Source organism: Rhinopithecus bieti, unplaced genomic scaffold (genome assembly GCF_001698545.2).
Source record: "Rhinopithecus bieti isolate Rb0 unplaced genomic scaffold, ASM169854v2 scaffold_36840, whole genome shotgun sequence".
NCBI lineage: Eukaryota > Metazoa > Chordata > Mammalia > Primates > Cercopithecidae > Rhinopithecus > Rhinopithecus bieti.
Genome location: NW_016816502.1, coordinates 156,795 through 176,028, shown reverse-complemented (window position 1 = coordinate 176,028; position 19,234 = coordinate 156,795). Strand labels below are relative to the sequence as shown.

The window sequence follows — 19,234 nt, the reverse complement described above, 5'->3', positions numbered from 1 at the left end:
AATTATTTCCCAAACATTGAATGAGAATTGGCTTAAAGATTAGGGAAAGAGGCATCCCAGGTACACATGGGGTGTTGGAGTAGGATACTTAACCAGGGACAAATTTTAAATTACAGCTAAATCTGTCAAGAGATGAACATATATGGATGATGTAATGTTAACTCTAGTTTGAACTGTTCTGCAGTAACTTTTAATGACCTCTCATAGTTTAGGCAAATGTGCTCATCCATTGTCATGGGTTTTTACAGATTATAATCAGATTGCTACTTACTAGCCACAATTTACCTTTAGGTGGTTTATGAAGCACACATGGTGTATGGTGCTTCTTGGCTCACAGAGGGTCTCTTTGGTTCCCAGGCTAGATAGAGTACAGTGGCATGATCGTAGTTCACTGCAGCCTGGAATTCCTGGGCTCAAATGATCTTGCCACCTCAGTCTCCCTAGTTGCTAGGACTACAGGTGTGTGCCACTATGCTCTGCTAATTTTTGTATTTTTCATTGAGACTGGGTCTTGCTGTATTGCCCAGGCTGGTCTTGAACTCCCGGCCTCAAGCCATCTTCCCCCCACCAGCCTCCTAAAGTGCTGGGATTACGGGTGTGGACCACCCAATCCCTGTCCACTTTGATAGTATTACTGGAGAGTATTAACTTAGTTGTGTTAGGGTTTACAACTGTAAAAAGACCATGGTTGGAAATTGGGTATTTTAGAGTTCAATTTCAGCAAATTTCCTTGGATTTTTTTCTCATGGATTTAGATGTGATGGAACATATATATGAAAAGATTTTTGAAGAGCTATGTTAAATACCTCATTTGTTAACACTTTTAGTTATTTGCAGGAGGTAGAGGCTATTTATATTAAATAAATTACCCCAAGAGTTAACATAGTTTACTATTTTCTGTTCTCAAAAGTATCTTTAAAATATGTTGGCTTTAATTCTATCTGTATAAATGTCTTCTCCTGTTCAAATAATAAGTGAAAGAATTTATAGTAGGTGGAGTATATAAGAGGAAAGAGTTTTTAGCCTTAATGAAATGTGATTCTGCTAAATTAACAGACATTTGTAAAAATAACTAGTTATCAAACAAAATATTTGAATATAAACTTTACAAATACATTTTAAAAATAAGATTGAATCAAGTACTGAGGATAGAAGGGGAGGGGTGGACAATAATCCAGTTGTCCCTATCTTATGAGAAGTAAATAAGATGATTAATTTCTAGATAAAGTGTAAAACAGCCGCTTGTGTTGGTGTTTTTCTCCCAAGGCATTTGGGTCTGGGGTGTTTCTTTTTGTGTTTTTTGTTTTGTTTTTTGTTTTTTTCCTTTTCTTTTTGAGACAGGATCTGGCTCTGTCACCCAGGCTGGAGTGCCGTGGCACGATCTTGCCTCACTGCAGCCTCTGCCTCCTCGGCTCAAGGTATCCTCCTGCTTCAGCCTTCCAAGTAGCTGGGAATACAGACAAGTGCCACCACACCTGGCTAATTTTTGTATTTTTTGTAGAGATGAGGTTTTGCCATGTTGCCCAGCCTGGTCTCAAACTCCTGGGCTCCAGGGTCTACCCGCCTCAGCCTCCCGCAGTGTTGGGATTACAGGCCTGAGCCGCCGTTGCCCAGCCTTTTTCTGTGGTTTTCTATTTTTTTGTTTGTATTTATTTAAAAGGGATTTCTGTCACCTTTAGTGAGATCCATCTGTCACAGAAGTGCCCAGGTGTGCCAAAAGCATTAAAAGTCTAGTCTGACACACGTAAGTCTTAGCTGAAATTGGGAACCAGAAGATGGCAGGCAGCCCTATGCCCTTCTCCTTTTAAAATGAAAACGTTGATACAGGAAAGTAGAGGCACCTTGGAATTGCCAGTACCTTTCAAGGGGTTCTTGTTTAGTGGAGAATATGAAACTGGAGTGAAACAAGTCCTAACTAGTTGACACCACTGAATTACTGCCACAGGATAAGGGGACCATGAGACTGAGCCCTTTTCATTTGCTGAATACCAGAAATAGATCAGTTATAGCTTACCAGCTGTTTGAGTGGCTTCCTGGAGTTTTCAGTTGATGGTTTTATATTTTTGTTTTAAGATCTTAGCAAAGCAATGTCTCAAGATGGTGCTTCTCAGTTCCAAGAAGTCATTCGGCAAGAGCTAGAATTATCTGTGAAGAAGGAACTAGAAAAAATACTCACCACAGCATCATCACATGAGTTTGAGGTAAGGAGGTCTCTACAGTGGTTTTTCTTTTTTTTTTTTTTCTGCTTCATCTGTCTTCATGCTGAGTTACTGCCAGTGATCATCATCATCATCCAGCCTCAAATCAGCACAAGATGTACGATAACATCAAAAACAACAACAAAAAAAATAGAATTGCTTAACAATTAAGGGCTTTTAACATTTGCCCTTTGTAAATCCATCATCTTTTTTTCATTTAAGCCTAGGAAGTTTTCAAAGTCATTAAAATAATGAGAACCAAATTATACTTTGTTCTGTGTTTTGATGTCATTGGGTGGAGGAATGCATACCTGTGTTCAGTTGGAATTGAGAGAGGTTAGCTTCATATGTCCTGCATGCTGTTTCCAAAGAGTCAATTCTGTTAGAACCATGCTACTTTGACAATTGTAATAGAAGTTTCCCAGAACTGGGAGGCATTCACTTTTTTACTTATAAAGCAATGGGTTAGTATTTTCATTTTTATATTTCAATTTATACTTAATGTTTTGAAGCTAGCTGTGTTTTATTTCTCTTTGTTCTTTTAGTGAAGATTAATTTTCATTTAGAAGTAGAGAAAGATACTGGTAAGTAAGTGTAGTGGCCAGGCGCAGTGGTTCTACCTGTAATCCCAGCACTTTGGGAGACCAAGGCAGGAGGATTGCTTGAGCTCAGGAGTTTGAGACTGGCCTGGACAACGTGGTGAAACCCTGTCTCTACCAAAAAATACAAAAAGTAGCCAGGCATGGTGGTGTGCGCCTGTGGTCCCAGCTACTGGGGAGGCTGAGGTAGGAGGGTGGTTTAAGCCTGGGAGGCGAAGGTTGCAGTGAGCCGAGATTGCGCCACTACACTCTAGTCTGGACAACAGAGCAAGACTGTGTCTCAAAAAAAAAAAAAAAAAATACAGAGCCAGTTGGAATTCCCATTAAACAAATGGTGTTTGTTTGTTTTTGTTTTTTTTGAAACAGGGTCTCACTCTGTCACCCAGGCTGGAGTGCAGTGGTGCAATCTCTGCTCACTGCAGCCTCAACTTCTGGGCTCAAGTGATTCTCCCATCTCAGCCCCCGAGTAGGTGTGACTACAGGCACACACCACCACATCTGGCTGGTTTTTGTATTTTTTTTTGGTAGACACCAGGTTTTGCAATATTGCCCAGGCTGGTCTCAAACTCCTGAGCTCAAGTGATCAACCGGTCTGAGCCTCCCAAAGTGCTGGGATTACAGGTGTGCACCAACCATGCCCAGCCTCTATTAGCTTTTAGGATGTGAAAAAATCTCTGCTCACTCCATGTCCTAATGGTATAAGAATTTCATTCAAAGATATTTTAAATGTGTAACTTGTATCTGTCTTTATGTTTTTATTAAATATTTAGCATTGTGCTGGTTGTAACAATGACTTCTATTTTCACAGCACACTAAAAAAGACCTGGATGGATTTCGGAAGCTATTTCATAGATTTTTGCAAGAAAAGGGGCCTTCTGTGGATTGGGGAAAATCCAGAGACCCCTGAAGATTCGGTAAGTTTTAGATTAAATGTAGGAAAATCTAGGGTAATTTTGGATGCTGGTTTAACTTAGGAGGGTAGGGTAGTGTAGGGGACCTGTTACAATCATCATGTGAAACAAGACAGGACTTTCTTTAAATTCTCTGACCCCTCATCCTGAAACTATGGAGACAGGCTTCAGCTCCTTTCTCTTCTTTTAGACCTCTCAGAGTCTTGCTGAGGTTCTCTAACAGTCTAATCTCCCTGTGGCAGTACCCAATATCCCTGGATATGAAACGACTGTTTTGCAAAGTACTAAATATACCATAAGAGCTTCTTTTACTTTGTTTCTTCCTTCTCTCTTCCAAAACATTTGATTTCTCATTGCCCATAGGGTCATGGATTCTTTGCCAGACCTTAAAGCTCTCTTCTGGCTTTCAACTCATCTTTATAGCCTTATTTCCCATCTGCCTTATGTGAACTAGCCTAGCGTTACCTTTGCGCACATTGTATTCCCTTGCTTCTGGACTTCTGTATGTGCTTTTTCTCGGAATGCCAGGGTCTCTTCTATCAAAATACTGCCCATTCTTGGAGGTTCTATTCAAATGCCTGTACATCTGTCAGCCTCTAGCAGAAAGCTGCACTGTGGAGGTATGGATAGTAGTATTGGAGGTTCAAATCCTAGCTCTTCTGCTTATGAGTTTTGTGTAAAATGAGAATAATACCAAGTACTTTATGTACTTTACAGGGTTATTTTGAAGCTTTTTTAATTTCTGTGGAAATATGTTAAACCTTGAAGCATTTTGCAAATGTTAGTGGTTATTTCTACCATCATGTGGCACTTAGCCTAATTAGTCGTGTTTGTAACTGTGTTGTCTTTCATATTAGATCCCGAAGCCAGGGGTTCGTGTGTCTTGAGCAAATACTTGTTGAATGGATGATCTAAATGAAGTGATTGTTTAAGGATTTGGTTAACACATTGGCTTTCTTCCCTGTCCTTTCAGCACTTTGGAACCATGCTTCTTTTGGCACATTTCACTGCAAGTAGAAAAGACTTGATAACAGTGGAATAATTAAATATAGATAGTTCATTTTTTTATATGTCTATAATCTTACATAATCTAATATTGGTTTAAAAATTGGGCTGTTTATACAGCAGGGGTATGGCAAACTATTGCTTGAAAGCCACCCGTGTTTGTAAAGTATTATTAGAATACAGCTTCACTCGTTAATTTATATACTATCTATCATAGCTCAAGCTAATGGAATCCCTCTTATTTTTCCTAATGAGAAAATTAAATATATAGTGCCTAGTTAGAAGTATGTTTATTTGCACATGTGGAAAATGTCTTTCAGTTCTTAAACTGTTAAAATTATGCATGACATTCTTAGTATAAAAAAAAGAAGCCAAAAAATAAAATCTCACATAATGTTCACTCTAAAGAGTCTCTTATTTTGATGTTAAAGCTAAAATTCCTCTTGGCTGTAATGCTTAATAATTACAATATGCATTTTAGCGTCTGCTATTTTGGTCTTTGATTTCCTTGGCCCTTGTGAATGAAGTGATTTATTTTCTACTTTTAAGTAGTAGATTTAATAGTATTTTCTTTCAAGAAAGAGTTAGAAGAGAATTCTTCTGGATAGGTATGTTGTTTAAGAAAATAAGTAGGTATAAATTCAGTCAGATTTTTAAAAATGTTTGGGAACAGCCTAAACTTATAATAAATTTAGGCACTATTTATTTCCCCCCTCCTTGAAACACTTACACCTTTTGCTTAGGAATTATCCTAATTTAAGTAACCTCCCTTATATAGTTTATGATGGACCTGGACCTGGGTATAGAAGTATAGTTTCTTTTTTTTTAGACAGTCTCACTCTGTCACCCAAGCTGGAGTACAGTGGCATGATTAAGGCTCATTGCTGCCTCTATTTCCCTGGGCTTGTGTTTTCCCACTCAGCCTCCTAGGTAGCTGGGACCACAGGTGTTTACCAACATGTCTGGCTAATTGTTGTGGGTTTTTTTGTAGAGATGGGGTTATGCCATGTTGCCCAGGCTGTTCTCAAACTTCTGGGCTCAAGCAATTTGCCTCCCTTGGCCTCCCAAAATGCTGGGATTACAGACATGAACCACTGTTCCTGACAGTGGTTTTGGTCTTAATTCTTGCTTGCAGACCTGGGAATTTTTTGTTTTCTACTATACAAACTTAACTTTTTGGAGATAGAGCCTACTTGAAGGAAGGCACACAGATTTATTATGTTCAGTATATTTTAAGGTTCAAGAATTTTTTTTTTTCAGTGGAGAAATCTATCTTTTGTACTTTGAGAGATCATGATATATAGTAGGGATCCTTGAAGTGGGGTTCAGAGGGTGGAGAAGGAAGGAGAAGAGGAATCAGAATCACCTTGGGATTTTTTCAATTCAGTACTACCCTACCCCATTCCCAAGAAAGTTCTGATAAATTCTTCCAGGAGGCTATGCCCGTGTAGTGAGCCATAGTTACTGATAGTAATACAGAATTGATGTAGGACAAAAGAATAGAAATATAGAACAAATTCTGGATGTAATATGATTTCATGCGGTCTTTTTCTGTTTATAAAAGTGTAAGTCTTCATTAAAAGTGTCTTTATTTTGAAGCCTAAGTTTTAAGCTTCTTCAAAAAATGTATTTTGCAATCTTGTATGCCCTTAATGTTGAAAATTTTGGAATGCAGAGGTAAAAAATAAGTTTGCTCTTCAACTATGTCATGAGTTTCTTGAGGGCACAAATGTGTTTTATATACAGTATGCATGTTACCAGCTTTTGTAGATAGCTCTGAGAATACAAATTGTGGGTTAATGTTTGTTCACCTTGGTTCTATTGGATGCCTCCTTCCAGCCTCCTCTTCCCACTCTTCTCTTTCCCATAGGTTTCCTTTCTCAGGCCTTAGAGATTATATAGAGGTCAATTTTCCTTTCAAAACGTAATTTTTAAAAGTGAACATAGGTCTTTTTTAAAAAAAATACAAATAATATTTTATATTCCTAAGTGAAAAGAAATTACTGTGGAAGAACAGCCATTTAGAGTAACATTTCTCATGTCAATGAGAAATGTATCAAAGGTGTGACATAAACATTGTATGTCTTGTATCAAAGGTGTGACATAAACATTGTCATACCAATGAATCTATGTTTTTGTGTATGGGTTGACAATTAGCAGAGTCAGCCACCTGGTTTGTAAGTAAAGTTTTATTGGAACACACACATTCATTTACGTATTGTCTATAACTGCTGTTTTGCAACAATGGCAGAGTTGAATAGTTGGAGTGGAGACAGTGTGACTTGTAAAACCTGAAATACTTATTATCTGGCCCGTTTACTGACCCCATTTTAGCGTATGTATTTTCAGAACATCTTTAGTAGCTTTCTTTATTTCTTTGGCTCTCAGAAAACTGACCTCATATGCCTTTGTCATTTCAGATGATCACTTTTAGAATTTTTATCTTTATTTTTTATTTTCTTTTAGATATGAGGTCTTGTTCTGTCACTCAGGCTGGAGTGCAGTGGCACAACCACAGCTCACTACAGCCTCGAACTCCTGGGCTCAAGGGATCCTCTTGCCTCAGCCTCCTGAGTAGCCAGGACTACAGGCATGTGCCACCAGGCTGGGCCAATTTTTTTTTTTTTGTAGTGACAGGGTCTCACTATGTTGCCTAGGCTGGTCTTAAACTCCTGGCCTCAAGTGACCTCCTGCCTTAACCACTTTTAGATAAAATAGTTTTCATAAATACTAGATTGAAGGACATACTTTATAGATAGACATTGAAATTTGATATTGTGAGGTTTTACTCATTCTTACCTTTTGTGTTGAATGCTTCGTTTTAGCTCTTGGTGAGTACATAGATGTTTTGTGAGAAGTCTTTTGAGTTCATGTTTTATTGAATTATGGCTAACAAGAACCCAGTTTATAGAGTTATGGATAGTGCTCTGCTCCTTCTTTGTAAATGTTAACTAAATGTAATAATCAAGATTATACAAATATATAATATATATATATATTAAGGTTAATGTTTTAAAATTAGGGCAAGGAAGGACAAGCCAGCATGTGTAGCTTCATTGGACCATTTCATTGTTTTCCAGAGAGGTTATGAGAGTGTCTTGGTCCTTGCCAAGCTTACATGTTGGGCATGGAGAGGAATGGGAAATAGATCAGAGTTATGAGAAAGTATGGGGCCCGTTCAAGAAGGTATTGGAGCTGACAGGTTCTGTTGAACGCTAATTTAAAATCTGTTAGTCACATGGCTGGCACTGACCCCTGGTGATGATGTATTTTCATTTCTATACAAAATATTCTCTAAAGAAGGCTTTTTTGCCAGCACGGGCAACATAGATCTCGCCTCTACAAATTTTTTTTTTTAGTTAGCTGTGCCTGGTGGCATGTGCCTGTAGTCCCAGCTACTTGGAAGGCTGAGGTAGGAAGATCACTTGAGCCCAGTTGCACTCCAGCCTGGGTAACAAAGCGAGATCCTGTGTCAAAAAAAAAAAAAAAAAAAAAAACCACGACTTTTCTTTTCAATATTAAATATGATCAAAAGAGTGAAGGTATATTTGCGAATGGGGAGGAGTCACATGGGGTCATAGGGTAGAGAATTAGCATGAAGAGAATAGCATGCATCAATGTGGTATTTAGCTCCAATGGAGTTTTGTTTTGTTCCGTAAAATTGCTGAGAGTTTTTCTTAGTCTGTCAGTACAAAAACATTAAAGGCTATTGTTTGTTTATAAGGAAGTCTGAGCAACTTATAGTTTATGTGTACAGATACATAGCATTTTTTTTTTCCTGAAGGTGAACCATAGTACACTGTGCATTTAAAGTTTGCACATTAAAAAAAAAATCTTGAGGCAGTCTGGCCAAGCATCTGACACAGTATGCCATATAGGATGATTTGCTTTGAGCATGTAAAGATTTCCCAGCTGCAACTAGCCAGTAATAAAGCCGTTAGAGACTTGTTTTGTGTGTATGTAGACATACACACACAAATGAGATTCTAAAAAGTATTCCACAGAAAAGAATTAGTGGCATTTAAATAAATGGCTCTGAGGATATGGCTGAATACCAAAGAGTCTCATCGTTTCTTTGACGTAAAGTTTTAAAACAGTAATGTATAGAAATACTGATACTAAGCGAACATACTAATACTGATTTAGCAAATATTGCCAAAACTTCAGCTTTTGATTTCATGATGAATTAAACCGTTTTTGAATTTCTCTCGGGATTACCTTCCTTCACATTCCTTTGTGTACAGGACTTTCAGAAATGGGGACCTGATAAAGGAACTGACAACAAGCCCATAATTATTCATTCCATTCTGGTTACATGTCTATAATTTCACTTTAGAAATAGCAATAGTAAATACATGGAACTTTAATGGCAGTTACATATTTGATTTGATAGACTCCAGGTTATTATTGTTGGACCAGGGTCTCTAACTACTGCCTTTGTGTCCAAAGTAGAGGACAGTTCAGTTCCACAGAATTGAATTTATTAGGAAAATCAGAGTGTGAGTTTAGGTGGTAATACTATTTGAACATTGCCAGTCACTCCAATTCCAATTTCTACCCCACAGATAGTCTTCTTAGACCTCAACTCATGTGTCACAGGGCTAGTGATAACTAATAAAGATAAGTTTGGTATTCTACTCCCTAAGTGTATCATATGTCTTACAATGGAATGAAAACACATATATACATTTTTGGAGACAGTGTCTTCTTCTGTCGCCCAAGCTGTAGTGCAGCAGTGGCATGATTTTATCACTGTGGCCTCAAACGCCTAGGCTCAAACAACGCTCCTGCCGCAGCCTCCTGAGTAGCTGGAACCACAGGCATGTGTCACTATGGCTGGCTAACTATAAAAATCTTTTTTTTTTTGTAGAAAACTGGGTCTTACTGTGTTATCCAGGCTGGTTTCAAACTCCTGGCCCCCTCAAAGTGCTGAGAGTACAGGCATGAGCCACCATGCCAGGCCCCATTATCTTTATTTAATACAGATACTGGGGGAATCTTTGTATAAAATGGGATGGGCGGCCCATGTCTACTTCTTTTCTTCCCTGACATCTCTTACTTGGGGGGTCGCCTACTAATTCATTTTTTTGTTCTAGATCAGACTTAAACAGCTGACACTTCACTTGTTGCATTGTATAGCTCAGATGAGACTAGAATGTTTAACCAGACATCTCAATTTGGGAGGTCTTTGTAGGAATTGCAGTCCCTTCATAGATTTCTTAAAATTATATGTGAAACTATGTGTAAATGTACATTTTTAGAGTAGATTACCTGACTTTGATTAGATTTTCAAAGGGGGGTTCATGACCTGTAAAGATTATAAGAAATACTGTCCTAGAATCTCATTCAAGATACATTTCTCGGGTACCTTCTCTCTGTGAGGCACTAGTTGGTTGCTGGTGCTACAAAAATAAGTCTTGATCTCTTTTCAGAATTTTGGCCCCATGTTTGTGGAGGAAATGGGTCCAGAAACAGCTAACTACAGAACAAGCAAGGAACAGTCCATAGGGTGCCGTGGAAGGATCTTACTGGCTTGAGGCTCAGCAAAGACTTTCTGGCATTAGGCTAGACTCCTGGGGTAACCTTGAGGCAAGATTTCCCTGAGGATAGAGGGATGATCAAAGAGAAAAAAGCTTTGAGAGTAGTAGGTGTCTAAAAATAATAAACTGAATAGCATGTAGCCGTTCTTTGGTGGTGGAGCATATGGTAGATGGGTCTGCTGCTCCATGTCTGGAGCCAGAAGAAAGCCCCTGAGAGCCAGATGCTGAGTCTGTCTGCCTGCCACTGCAGCCCCTGTTCCAGACTGAGATCCTCCCTCTTCTCTTGGTGGGTTGCACTGGGGAGATATCAGAAACTTCAATTTCCATTTGAGGGAGAGAAGATTGAAACAAAATCGTAAAACCATGCTTCATTATAAAACTCAAACAGTTGGTTTCAATTTTTCAATATTATAAAACATCAACCCAATTAGTTAGTTAAAAGATGCTTGTTTTTGTTTTCCATTGTGATAAGCAAACCTCATAAGGTTAATCAGAGTTTTAGCTGTTAATAGCTTTGGGATTTTCCCCCCTCTTAGTGCACATTTTTATGAGTTTTGGCAGGTGCTCATAGTCATGTAACTGCCACCACAATCAATATACAGAACTTTTCCATCATCTCCAACCTTTTTCTTGTGCCCCTTTGAAATGGGCTTCTTTATAGATTTTCCCTTAAACATGCAAGCTAAGCAGATCTTGCCTTTTTCTTCATTTATACATCCAAAAAAGAGGTCAGCCTTGCCTCCTCACTGTTTTATGTCATCTTGTCTTTTGTCTAACACACCCATACCAGCCCTTTAACCTTTTATAGAACTTTGTTTTTAATAAAGCCTCTGGCCTTTCCCCATTCCCACCCATTTCTCTGGAGCTGTTCCAACAATGTGAATTACATAATTAAACTACCACTGTAGGCCGGGCACTGTGGCAGATGCCTGTAGTCCTAGCACTTTGGGAGGCCAAGGCAGGTGTATCAGCTGAGGTCAGGAGTTTGAGACCAGCCTAGACAACATGGAGAAACCCCATCTCTACTAAAAATACAAAAAATTAGCCGGGTGTGGTGGCAGGTGCCTATAATCCCAGCTACTCAGGAGGCTGAAGCAGGAGAATCACTTGAACCTGGGGGGCAAAGTTTGCAGTGAACCAAGATTGCCTCACTTCACTCCAGTCTGGGTGAAAGAGCGAAACTCTGCCTCAAATAAAAAAAACAACTATCATTGTATTTTACACTGCTTTAATCACAGGCTATTCAATACCTCAGAGTTTAAGGCTAGTATACAGCATAAGCAGGATGATGTAAGAGGCTGTGGGGTTTTTTTTTTTTTGGCATTTAGGATTATTAGTTATTCTGAAACTTCTTTTGCCCACAGGTAGGCTAATAAGAAGGGAGATACAAGATGATTTTAGTAAAGAGCTAGTCCTTTACTAAGGACTTTACTGGAACAGATTGTGTCGTAAGCAGGTTCGTGTTTGGAACTCCATTTCTGTTAGCATTCCTTTCCAGCTCCCTGAGTCATCTACCTTTGTCCTTTCTAATCCATACTAAAGTGGAATGTTCTTTTAAAACTATCTTCTTAGCTGATAAGGATATGGGTCAGATGTTCCACAAGGCTGACTAATTTTATGACTTCAGCTGATTTCTACAAAAAGGTGATGAATATACATATCTGTTTGTAGTGTTAGAATTTTTTTAAACCATCTGTATATCACTTTTACCTTTTACACTTAGAAAATACTCAGAAGTCTTTGAACTTCTTAAAATGTCTAAATTTATGTATTTATTTTTTTTGAGACGGAGTCTCGCTCTGTCTCCCAGGCTGGAGTGTGGTGGCGCAATCTCAGCTCACCGCAAGCTCCGCCTCCTGGGTTCACGCCATTCTCCTGAGTCAGCCTCCCAAGTAGCTGGAACTACAGACGCCCGCCACCATGCCTGGCTAAGTTTTTGTTTTTTAGTAGAGACGGGGTTTCACTGTGTTTGCCAGGATGGTCTCAATCTCCTGACCTCGTGATCCACCCGCCCCGGCCTCCCAAAGAGCTGGGATTACGGGCATGAGTTACCACACCTGGCCACTTCTTAAAATTTCTATAAAAATTCTAGATTATAATTGGTACCTTTTCTTCATAGGTACTATCTACTTTGTAGGATTGTTTGCCATCTGTAACCACAGTGTTTTACTTATTTCTTTTTTTTTCATCTGAGTTTTCTGCCAATTCTTTTATTGTCATCTCTTCTCTAGTTTTCCAGGTTTAAAGTGCACAGTTGGGAGCATTATAGTTTTATATCTCTTTAGCATTTTAGAAATTCCTACAATTTTTATTGAAAGGGCAGTAGTTACAGGAGTTTGAGAGGCAAGTACATCAAGAGGAAGAAATAAAATGCTATAAGTAGGTTAACACATGAGCATTGAATAAGTGAGAAGCAACTTACAATATGTGTTTTAAAATTAACTTTTAATTTTAGAATAGTTTGATTTACAAAAGTTGCAAAGATACACTATTTTTAACTAGAAACATTATAAAGCTATCCAAGCTAATTTGTTACCTGTATCTCATTTTTAAAATTCCCACTGAGTCAAACAAAGCACAAGGTAATTACTAAGAGTACTGATGGAATTTTTCTTTCAAGGTCAAAAGTGAAAATATATAAAAGATAGCTGAGAAGAAACATGGATGTACAAGGAGAATACCTATGACTGGACTAAATACGGAAAGAAGTAGAAGTGGGCCATTAAATACAGATTTCTATTTATAGACAGGCTTGTTTAAGACAGGTGTCTTCATTGTACATATAGTCCTAATGCCAAAAGCAGATTGAAAAATATTCTCTTATTTCAAAAGAACATGAAACACCATTTCAAAGAGTTTTGGTTTTAATGAAGCAAAGCTTTAAGCATTTTCCTTTTAAAACTTTGTAAAAGTTATGTATGCAAAGCTCTATATCCTGTAGTTAATGATTATTGCTAATGTTTGGGTACTCATATGTCAGGCATTGTGCTGAATCCTTTATGTTTGTGATTTCATTTAATATTCATAACAGACCTGGAAGATAGGTACTATTATGTCATTTTACAAAAGAGGAAACTGAAGTTCAGAGTAAGTTGCCTAAGAGAAGGGGCCCTGATGAACCAGGTACATAGGCCCCAAGACCTGGTTCTTTGGTATCCCGTAGTAACAATAAGGAGTACATCCCTTTCTTTATCTCTAGTGCACAGAATGTGGCATACTTTATGTGCTTATCAACAACAGTATTAATAACAATAGCAACAAACATTTATTCAGCACTAATGTGCTAAGCATTGTTCTCAACTCTTCTACATGTATTTCTTACATGTTACTCAGATGACTCTAGGAGCTCACTATTATCCTTTTTTCATAATGGAAGACACAGTGGAGGCTGAGAGGGATTGAGTTATCCACACAAGTTTCCTTAGCTAATAAGGCAGAATTTAGGTCCAGGTCTACCTCAGCCCACATTCCTAATCACTGTGATGTATTGTAGAACACTCACCAGTTGCCATCGATGTTCGAAAGAAACTTGAAAGTCTTTAAAGTATGGCCTTTCCATCAGTTCTCCGTCTTTCCTTGAGTAGAGTAGAGCAGGTTCCATTCCTTCCTTTAGAGCCTGAAATACCCTCACTTCTCTTTGAAGTTCTTCCCGTGATACATTTAACAAATATTTATTGAATAGCTACTGTGTGATAGGCATTGGGCACTGAGATACAAGCGAACAAGATAGTCAAGGGCCTAATACTCATAGAGCTCTATATTAGTGGGAGAGATAAAACATAAATTCATAAATAAATAAAATAATTTAGAAGACTAATTTCCCATCACTGCTCTTCTGGCCCAGTCTTACCCCTAACAGTCACATCTCCCTGTCTGAAGTCCTTTTTTCTGGTTTAGCTGGGGCTACAGGCATGTGTCAGCATGCCCATCTAATTTTCCAAGTTTTTGTAGTCACTATGTGAGGCTATCGAAGTCTCCTTTATTCATTACGTATATTCTACAAACCTATCAAATACCCACTATTTTAATTATTGGAAATGCAAAAATAAAGACAGTCACTCCCCTTAAAGAACTTAAAATTTTGTATAACACAGTGTTTCCCAAATTTTCCCGTGTTACTTACATAGAAAATGAGTAGGGTAAAGAGACCGTTTAGTTGGGAAGGAGACTGTGACTGCCTCCAGCCCTGCCCAGCTGCCTAGAGGGCTGAAGGAATCAATAACACAGGCATGCAATAGCAAGCCAGTTCTGAATTTTTGGTTTAGTGAGATGTTTGTACAAAAATATGTTTATTGTGCAACTGGGCAATAGCTATGAATGTGGTTTAGGAGATATTTCACTAACTGGCTTCTACCTACAAAGAATAACTGGTGTTCTCCATTCTCAGAATGCTTGGGTCTACTTTTTTTTTTTTTTTAAAGAGGCAGGGTCTCACTCTGTTGCCCAGGCTAAAGTGCAGTGGTGTGACCATAGCTCACTGTTACCTTGAACTTGTAGGCTCAAGGGATCCTCCTGCCTCCGCCTCTTGAGTAGCTGGGGCTACAGGCATGTGTCAGCATGCCCATCTAATTTTCCAAGTTTTTGTAGAGACAAGCTCTCACTATGTTACCCAGGCTGGTAACTCCTGGGCTCAAGCGATTCTCCTGCCTAGGTCTCCCAAAGTGCTGGGATTATAGGTGTGAGTGACCTCACCTGGCCTTGGGTCTACTTTTTATTATGCGTATGTTCTCCCACCAAAGTGAGTGGCTTGCTCACCAAAGTTAATTGTGCTTGTTCTCAAATGTGTTCATGCTAGTTATCTTGGTTATAATGACATAATATAATTAAATTTTATATAAACTAGTGAAATGGGTTTTAAAAAACTCTTACTATGAAAACTGAGTTGAATGCTTTGGGAAACTTGGATAAAGATGAATAGCAAAAAAAAAAAAACATGTTGAGTAGGTGTGACAACTATGAAAGACTGGGAAAATTGCATAAATCTAGAATGATTCTTCTGCATGCAAATTGTTTCACAAATGTCTAAGCTCTTGGTCCACTTGGAAGAAACTGAAACTGAAAATCGCAGAATGTATATTATTGATGTGGCTTATATAAGAAATATGACACAGCTCTGGTCAACAGATTCGTGCTATAACTAAGCAAAAGACCTTGGTGAATGAGTGTAGGCTTATTTGTAAAGAGTTAAAATAGTTAATATATCTAAAACTTTTTCATGATTCTATGCTTGCACTTATTTTTAAAATTAACTGACTACTTGTTCAGATGTTTTAAATAATTAAATAAGTGAGTTTCTGGTATATGTGCTCAGTGTAGCAGGAGAAGGAGCAGCTGGTGAGTTGGTGAAGTCCTAATCAAGTTAAGAATAAGAGGTAATGTTAGAGCCGAGACTTGAAGTATGAGTAAAAGTTTGCCCAAAAAATCAGGGGTAGATAACTCCAGGTTGAAGAGAATGTGGTATGCAAAGGCCCACAGGCATGAGAGAACAGAAGGTGCTCTAAGAACTGTAATTTTTATAGTACTCCTAGAGAATAAGAATGCAAATAGGTGGGAAATGAAGGTAGGCAAGGTAAGTAGGGGCCACTCCGCAAGCTCATTGTCAATTGGGGGATCATTGTGGCTGAAATAAGAAGATGCTGGAAAACACAGGGGATGGAAGGTCGGTCCTGTGCCTTATAGCAGGCTAAGCGAAATGTATTTTTTAGGAAGCAAATAGGGAGTAGCTGTGCTTTAAATTCCTCAATCTGAAACCCCAAATTACATAGGAAATACAGATTTCTCATGGTTCTTGGTCACTGTTATTGAAGTGGCTACTTTGAAATTTCCCTGGTTTTTTATTTTTTTATTTTTAACACCCTTTATCAGGGATAGCTGACCTTGTAGTTTAATTTCTGTTTATTTATGATGTTTATTGTGTGAATTTTTATAGTTTTAAAATCCCTAATTTTATGATAGAGAACTATAATCTTAACCAAGTGCACAGTGAACAGGTATCTGAGAAATTACTTCAAGCTCTATGTAAATCACTAAAAAATCCTACTATTACAAAGACCACCTACGTATACATTTTGAATTCATTCTGCCTTCAGTGTATTTAACACTTTTTTTCAATTTGTTAGTAATGGCAGTGAGATAAAAAAACAGGCTTAAGAGATTTGTCCTAGCCTCATTGCTCCTTAGCCATGTAACACTGGGCAAGTTATTTAACTGCTTTAAGTTTGGTTTCCTGACTCATAAAAATTAGAAATAATCAAAGAACCTACTTCATAGGATTTTAGTGAGGATTATTGATAAAATTCATAAAAGCATTTGCTGTGTGCCAGGCATTCTGGCAAAGGCTCCACCATAGCAAAGATTGCTATCGTTACACATTCAACAAATATTTATGAAGTGCCTCCTATATGTCAGGTATTATGCTGGGCATAGTAAAAACAATGGAATTAAGAGTCTAGATTGTGCTTCTTTTTAAAATTCTATAACTTTCATATTTATTCTTCACCTTTGGTTTTAAATATATGTTTATATATTTGTTATCAGTGTACTTAATTTGATGTACATTTCATTTATGATTCATGAATAATTTAATACTTTGTTTTTATTTTTAGCAAAATATTCTATAAAGTAGAAGAACCATATTTACATTCTTATAATTTTCTTTATCAAACATGTTAGTCTGCAGTTTTCATTGTATTAAATAACCTCATCTATCCTAACAAATTTTTGTTATTGCAAAGATATGCTTTAGCTAATTCTTTAACCTTCAGGATTGCAGGAGGCCTCTACTCTGTCAGGTTGATGAGACTAAACAACATTATGAACATGCTTAGGTGAGTATTTTGTTTGATGAGTTTTATTGAAGGATATCTAGATTCACATACTGCAAGCGCTAGGTTATATGTAGAATTACCTTTAACCAGCAACTTCAACCATGTTTATAGGTTCTGTGTCTACCAAACTCAAGATAAATGTAAGAGGCCTTGTCTTAGAGGACTGTTGTAGCTATTAAAATAATTAAGTACCTGTTTTCATATTGTGTGGAGGTGGAGATGTTTAAAGAATTGGTGTGTGTTCATTATGTGGTGTTTAGTGGGCCGAGGAGGCTTTGCACAGTGTCCTTGGCATTAAGTTGTCAAAGTTTAGGTGAAATTTTAGGAAGGATGGTTAATGGCCATCATAGGATCAGTTCTTTGATCATCTATCATTAAGCATGGCAAAACCTTGGAAATGAAATGTCTTTTCTTAATTTCTTGATGGTGGAAAATAAGACAATGGATTCAGTTAATCACTTGAAGGAAATATTGTAGTTGATGGTAGTGTGAGCGTATCAGCGTGTGTTACTTCTTGGGATTCTTTTATAGTTGGGTAGGTTGGTTCCGATTTTTTGCTATTATAAAAACCGTGTAATAAATGTAAAACTTTACATTTCTGAATTTTCTAAGAATAAATGTTCAGAAATGGTGTTTTCTTCAGACGATATGAACTTTTGAAGGTTTTGTTATGTATTTCGAATTGCTTTCCAAAAAGAGTATATCAGGCTGGGCGCACTGGCTCACACCTGTAATCCCAGCACTTTGGGAAGCTGAGGTGGGCAGATCACCTGAGGTCAGGAGTTCGAGACTAGCCAACATGGTGGAACCCCATCTTTACTAAAAATAGAAAAATTAGCCGGGTGTGGTGGCATGTGCCTGTAATCCCAGCTGCTTGGGAGGCTGAGGCAGGAGAATCACTTGAACCTGAGAGGCAATGAGCTGAGATCGTGCCATTGCACTGTAGCCTGGGCAACAAGAGTGAAACTCCGTCTCAAAAAAAAAAGAGTATATCAATTTGCACTCCCATTCATATTAATTTGTTGGTCTAACAGCTATTTTTTGAGCACCAACTGTATGTATATTAGTAGAGAACCATAATGATAAAACCCTCCACTCATCTAGTTTCTAGTTTACAATCTAGTAAAGAAGTGGACAATGAAAAATATGTAATGTGATTTCAAGTAGTGATAAGTGAAATAAAGAAAAAGAAAGATAAAGGAACAGAGAATGAAGGGGTAGAGGTAATATTTTAGATAGGCTGGGTAGAGAAGTTCTCTCTAAGTTGACGTTTGAGTAGAGACCTACAGTCTGTTTTATTGCCAATCTCACTGTATTTATTAAAGCATTTAATATTATCACTTTAAAACATATTTGCCAGTTGAGATGAAAATATTTTAAATTTCTAAATTTTCTTTAGATTTTTATTTATTAGCAAGTTGATCATTTTTCCATTGGCTGTTGTATTAACTGCTGTTTGACACATTTAATACAGAACTAACCTTTTATTTGTAGTAATCGGTCATTGGATTTTGAATTGCTCTGATGCTTTAATATAACAAAAAGGCACACTATTCAAGTTTGGCTTCCTAGAGAATACAGTGCAAAATTTAGACTGAAAATAAGTGAGTTTTATAATTCTGGCTCCCAAATATATAGTTTTTGCTTAGAATTTTACTAAGGCTGACTTCAGTAACTGCTGAAGTAGCAGATTATATTGAAGGATATTGAGCATGAATGATTGGGTTAGTACTGGTGTATGTAGTTGTTTGGAGGACAGTGTTGGTGCCAAGATTTCTAACTAGCTCTTTGAAAAGACCTGTTTACTTACATGTAAAAATGTTACAAATTTTTGCCTTTGGACTGTGAGGGTTATGAATATGTCAACTGATTCAATCCACCACTGGAAAAATTACCTTCACATTTTCCTTTCCATAGGTTAGTAACGTTCATTTTAGAATAATTAAAATTACTATTTATTTTTATTTTTTATTATACTTTAAGTTCTAGGGTACATGTGCATAACGTACAGGTTTGTTACATATGTATACTTATGCCATGTTGGTGTGCTGCACCCACCAACTCGTCAGCACCCACCAATTCATCATTTATATCATGTATAACTCCCCAATGCAATCCCTCCCTCCTCCCCCCTCCCCATGATAGGCCCCAGTG

General features: G+C 37.7%; 1 protein-coding gene across 1 annotated transcript in view; it reads left to right on the top strand.

Annotated features, from left to right (window-relative positions):
- The window catches only part of UGP2 (UDP-glucose pyrophosphorylase 2), a 59,083-nt gene that overhangs the window by 15,143 nt on the left and 24,706 nt on the right, over nt 1-19,234 (top strand). Inside the window, 3 exon segments of the mRNA XM_017854927.1 lie at nt 2,074-2,201; nt 3,606-3,688; nt 3,690-3,711. Coding sequence (XP_017710416.1) covers nt 2,074-2,201; nt 3,606-3,688; nt 3,690-3,711 — 233 coding nt within the window.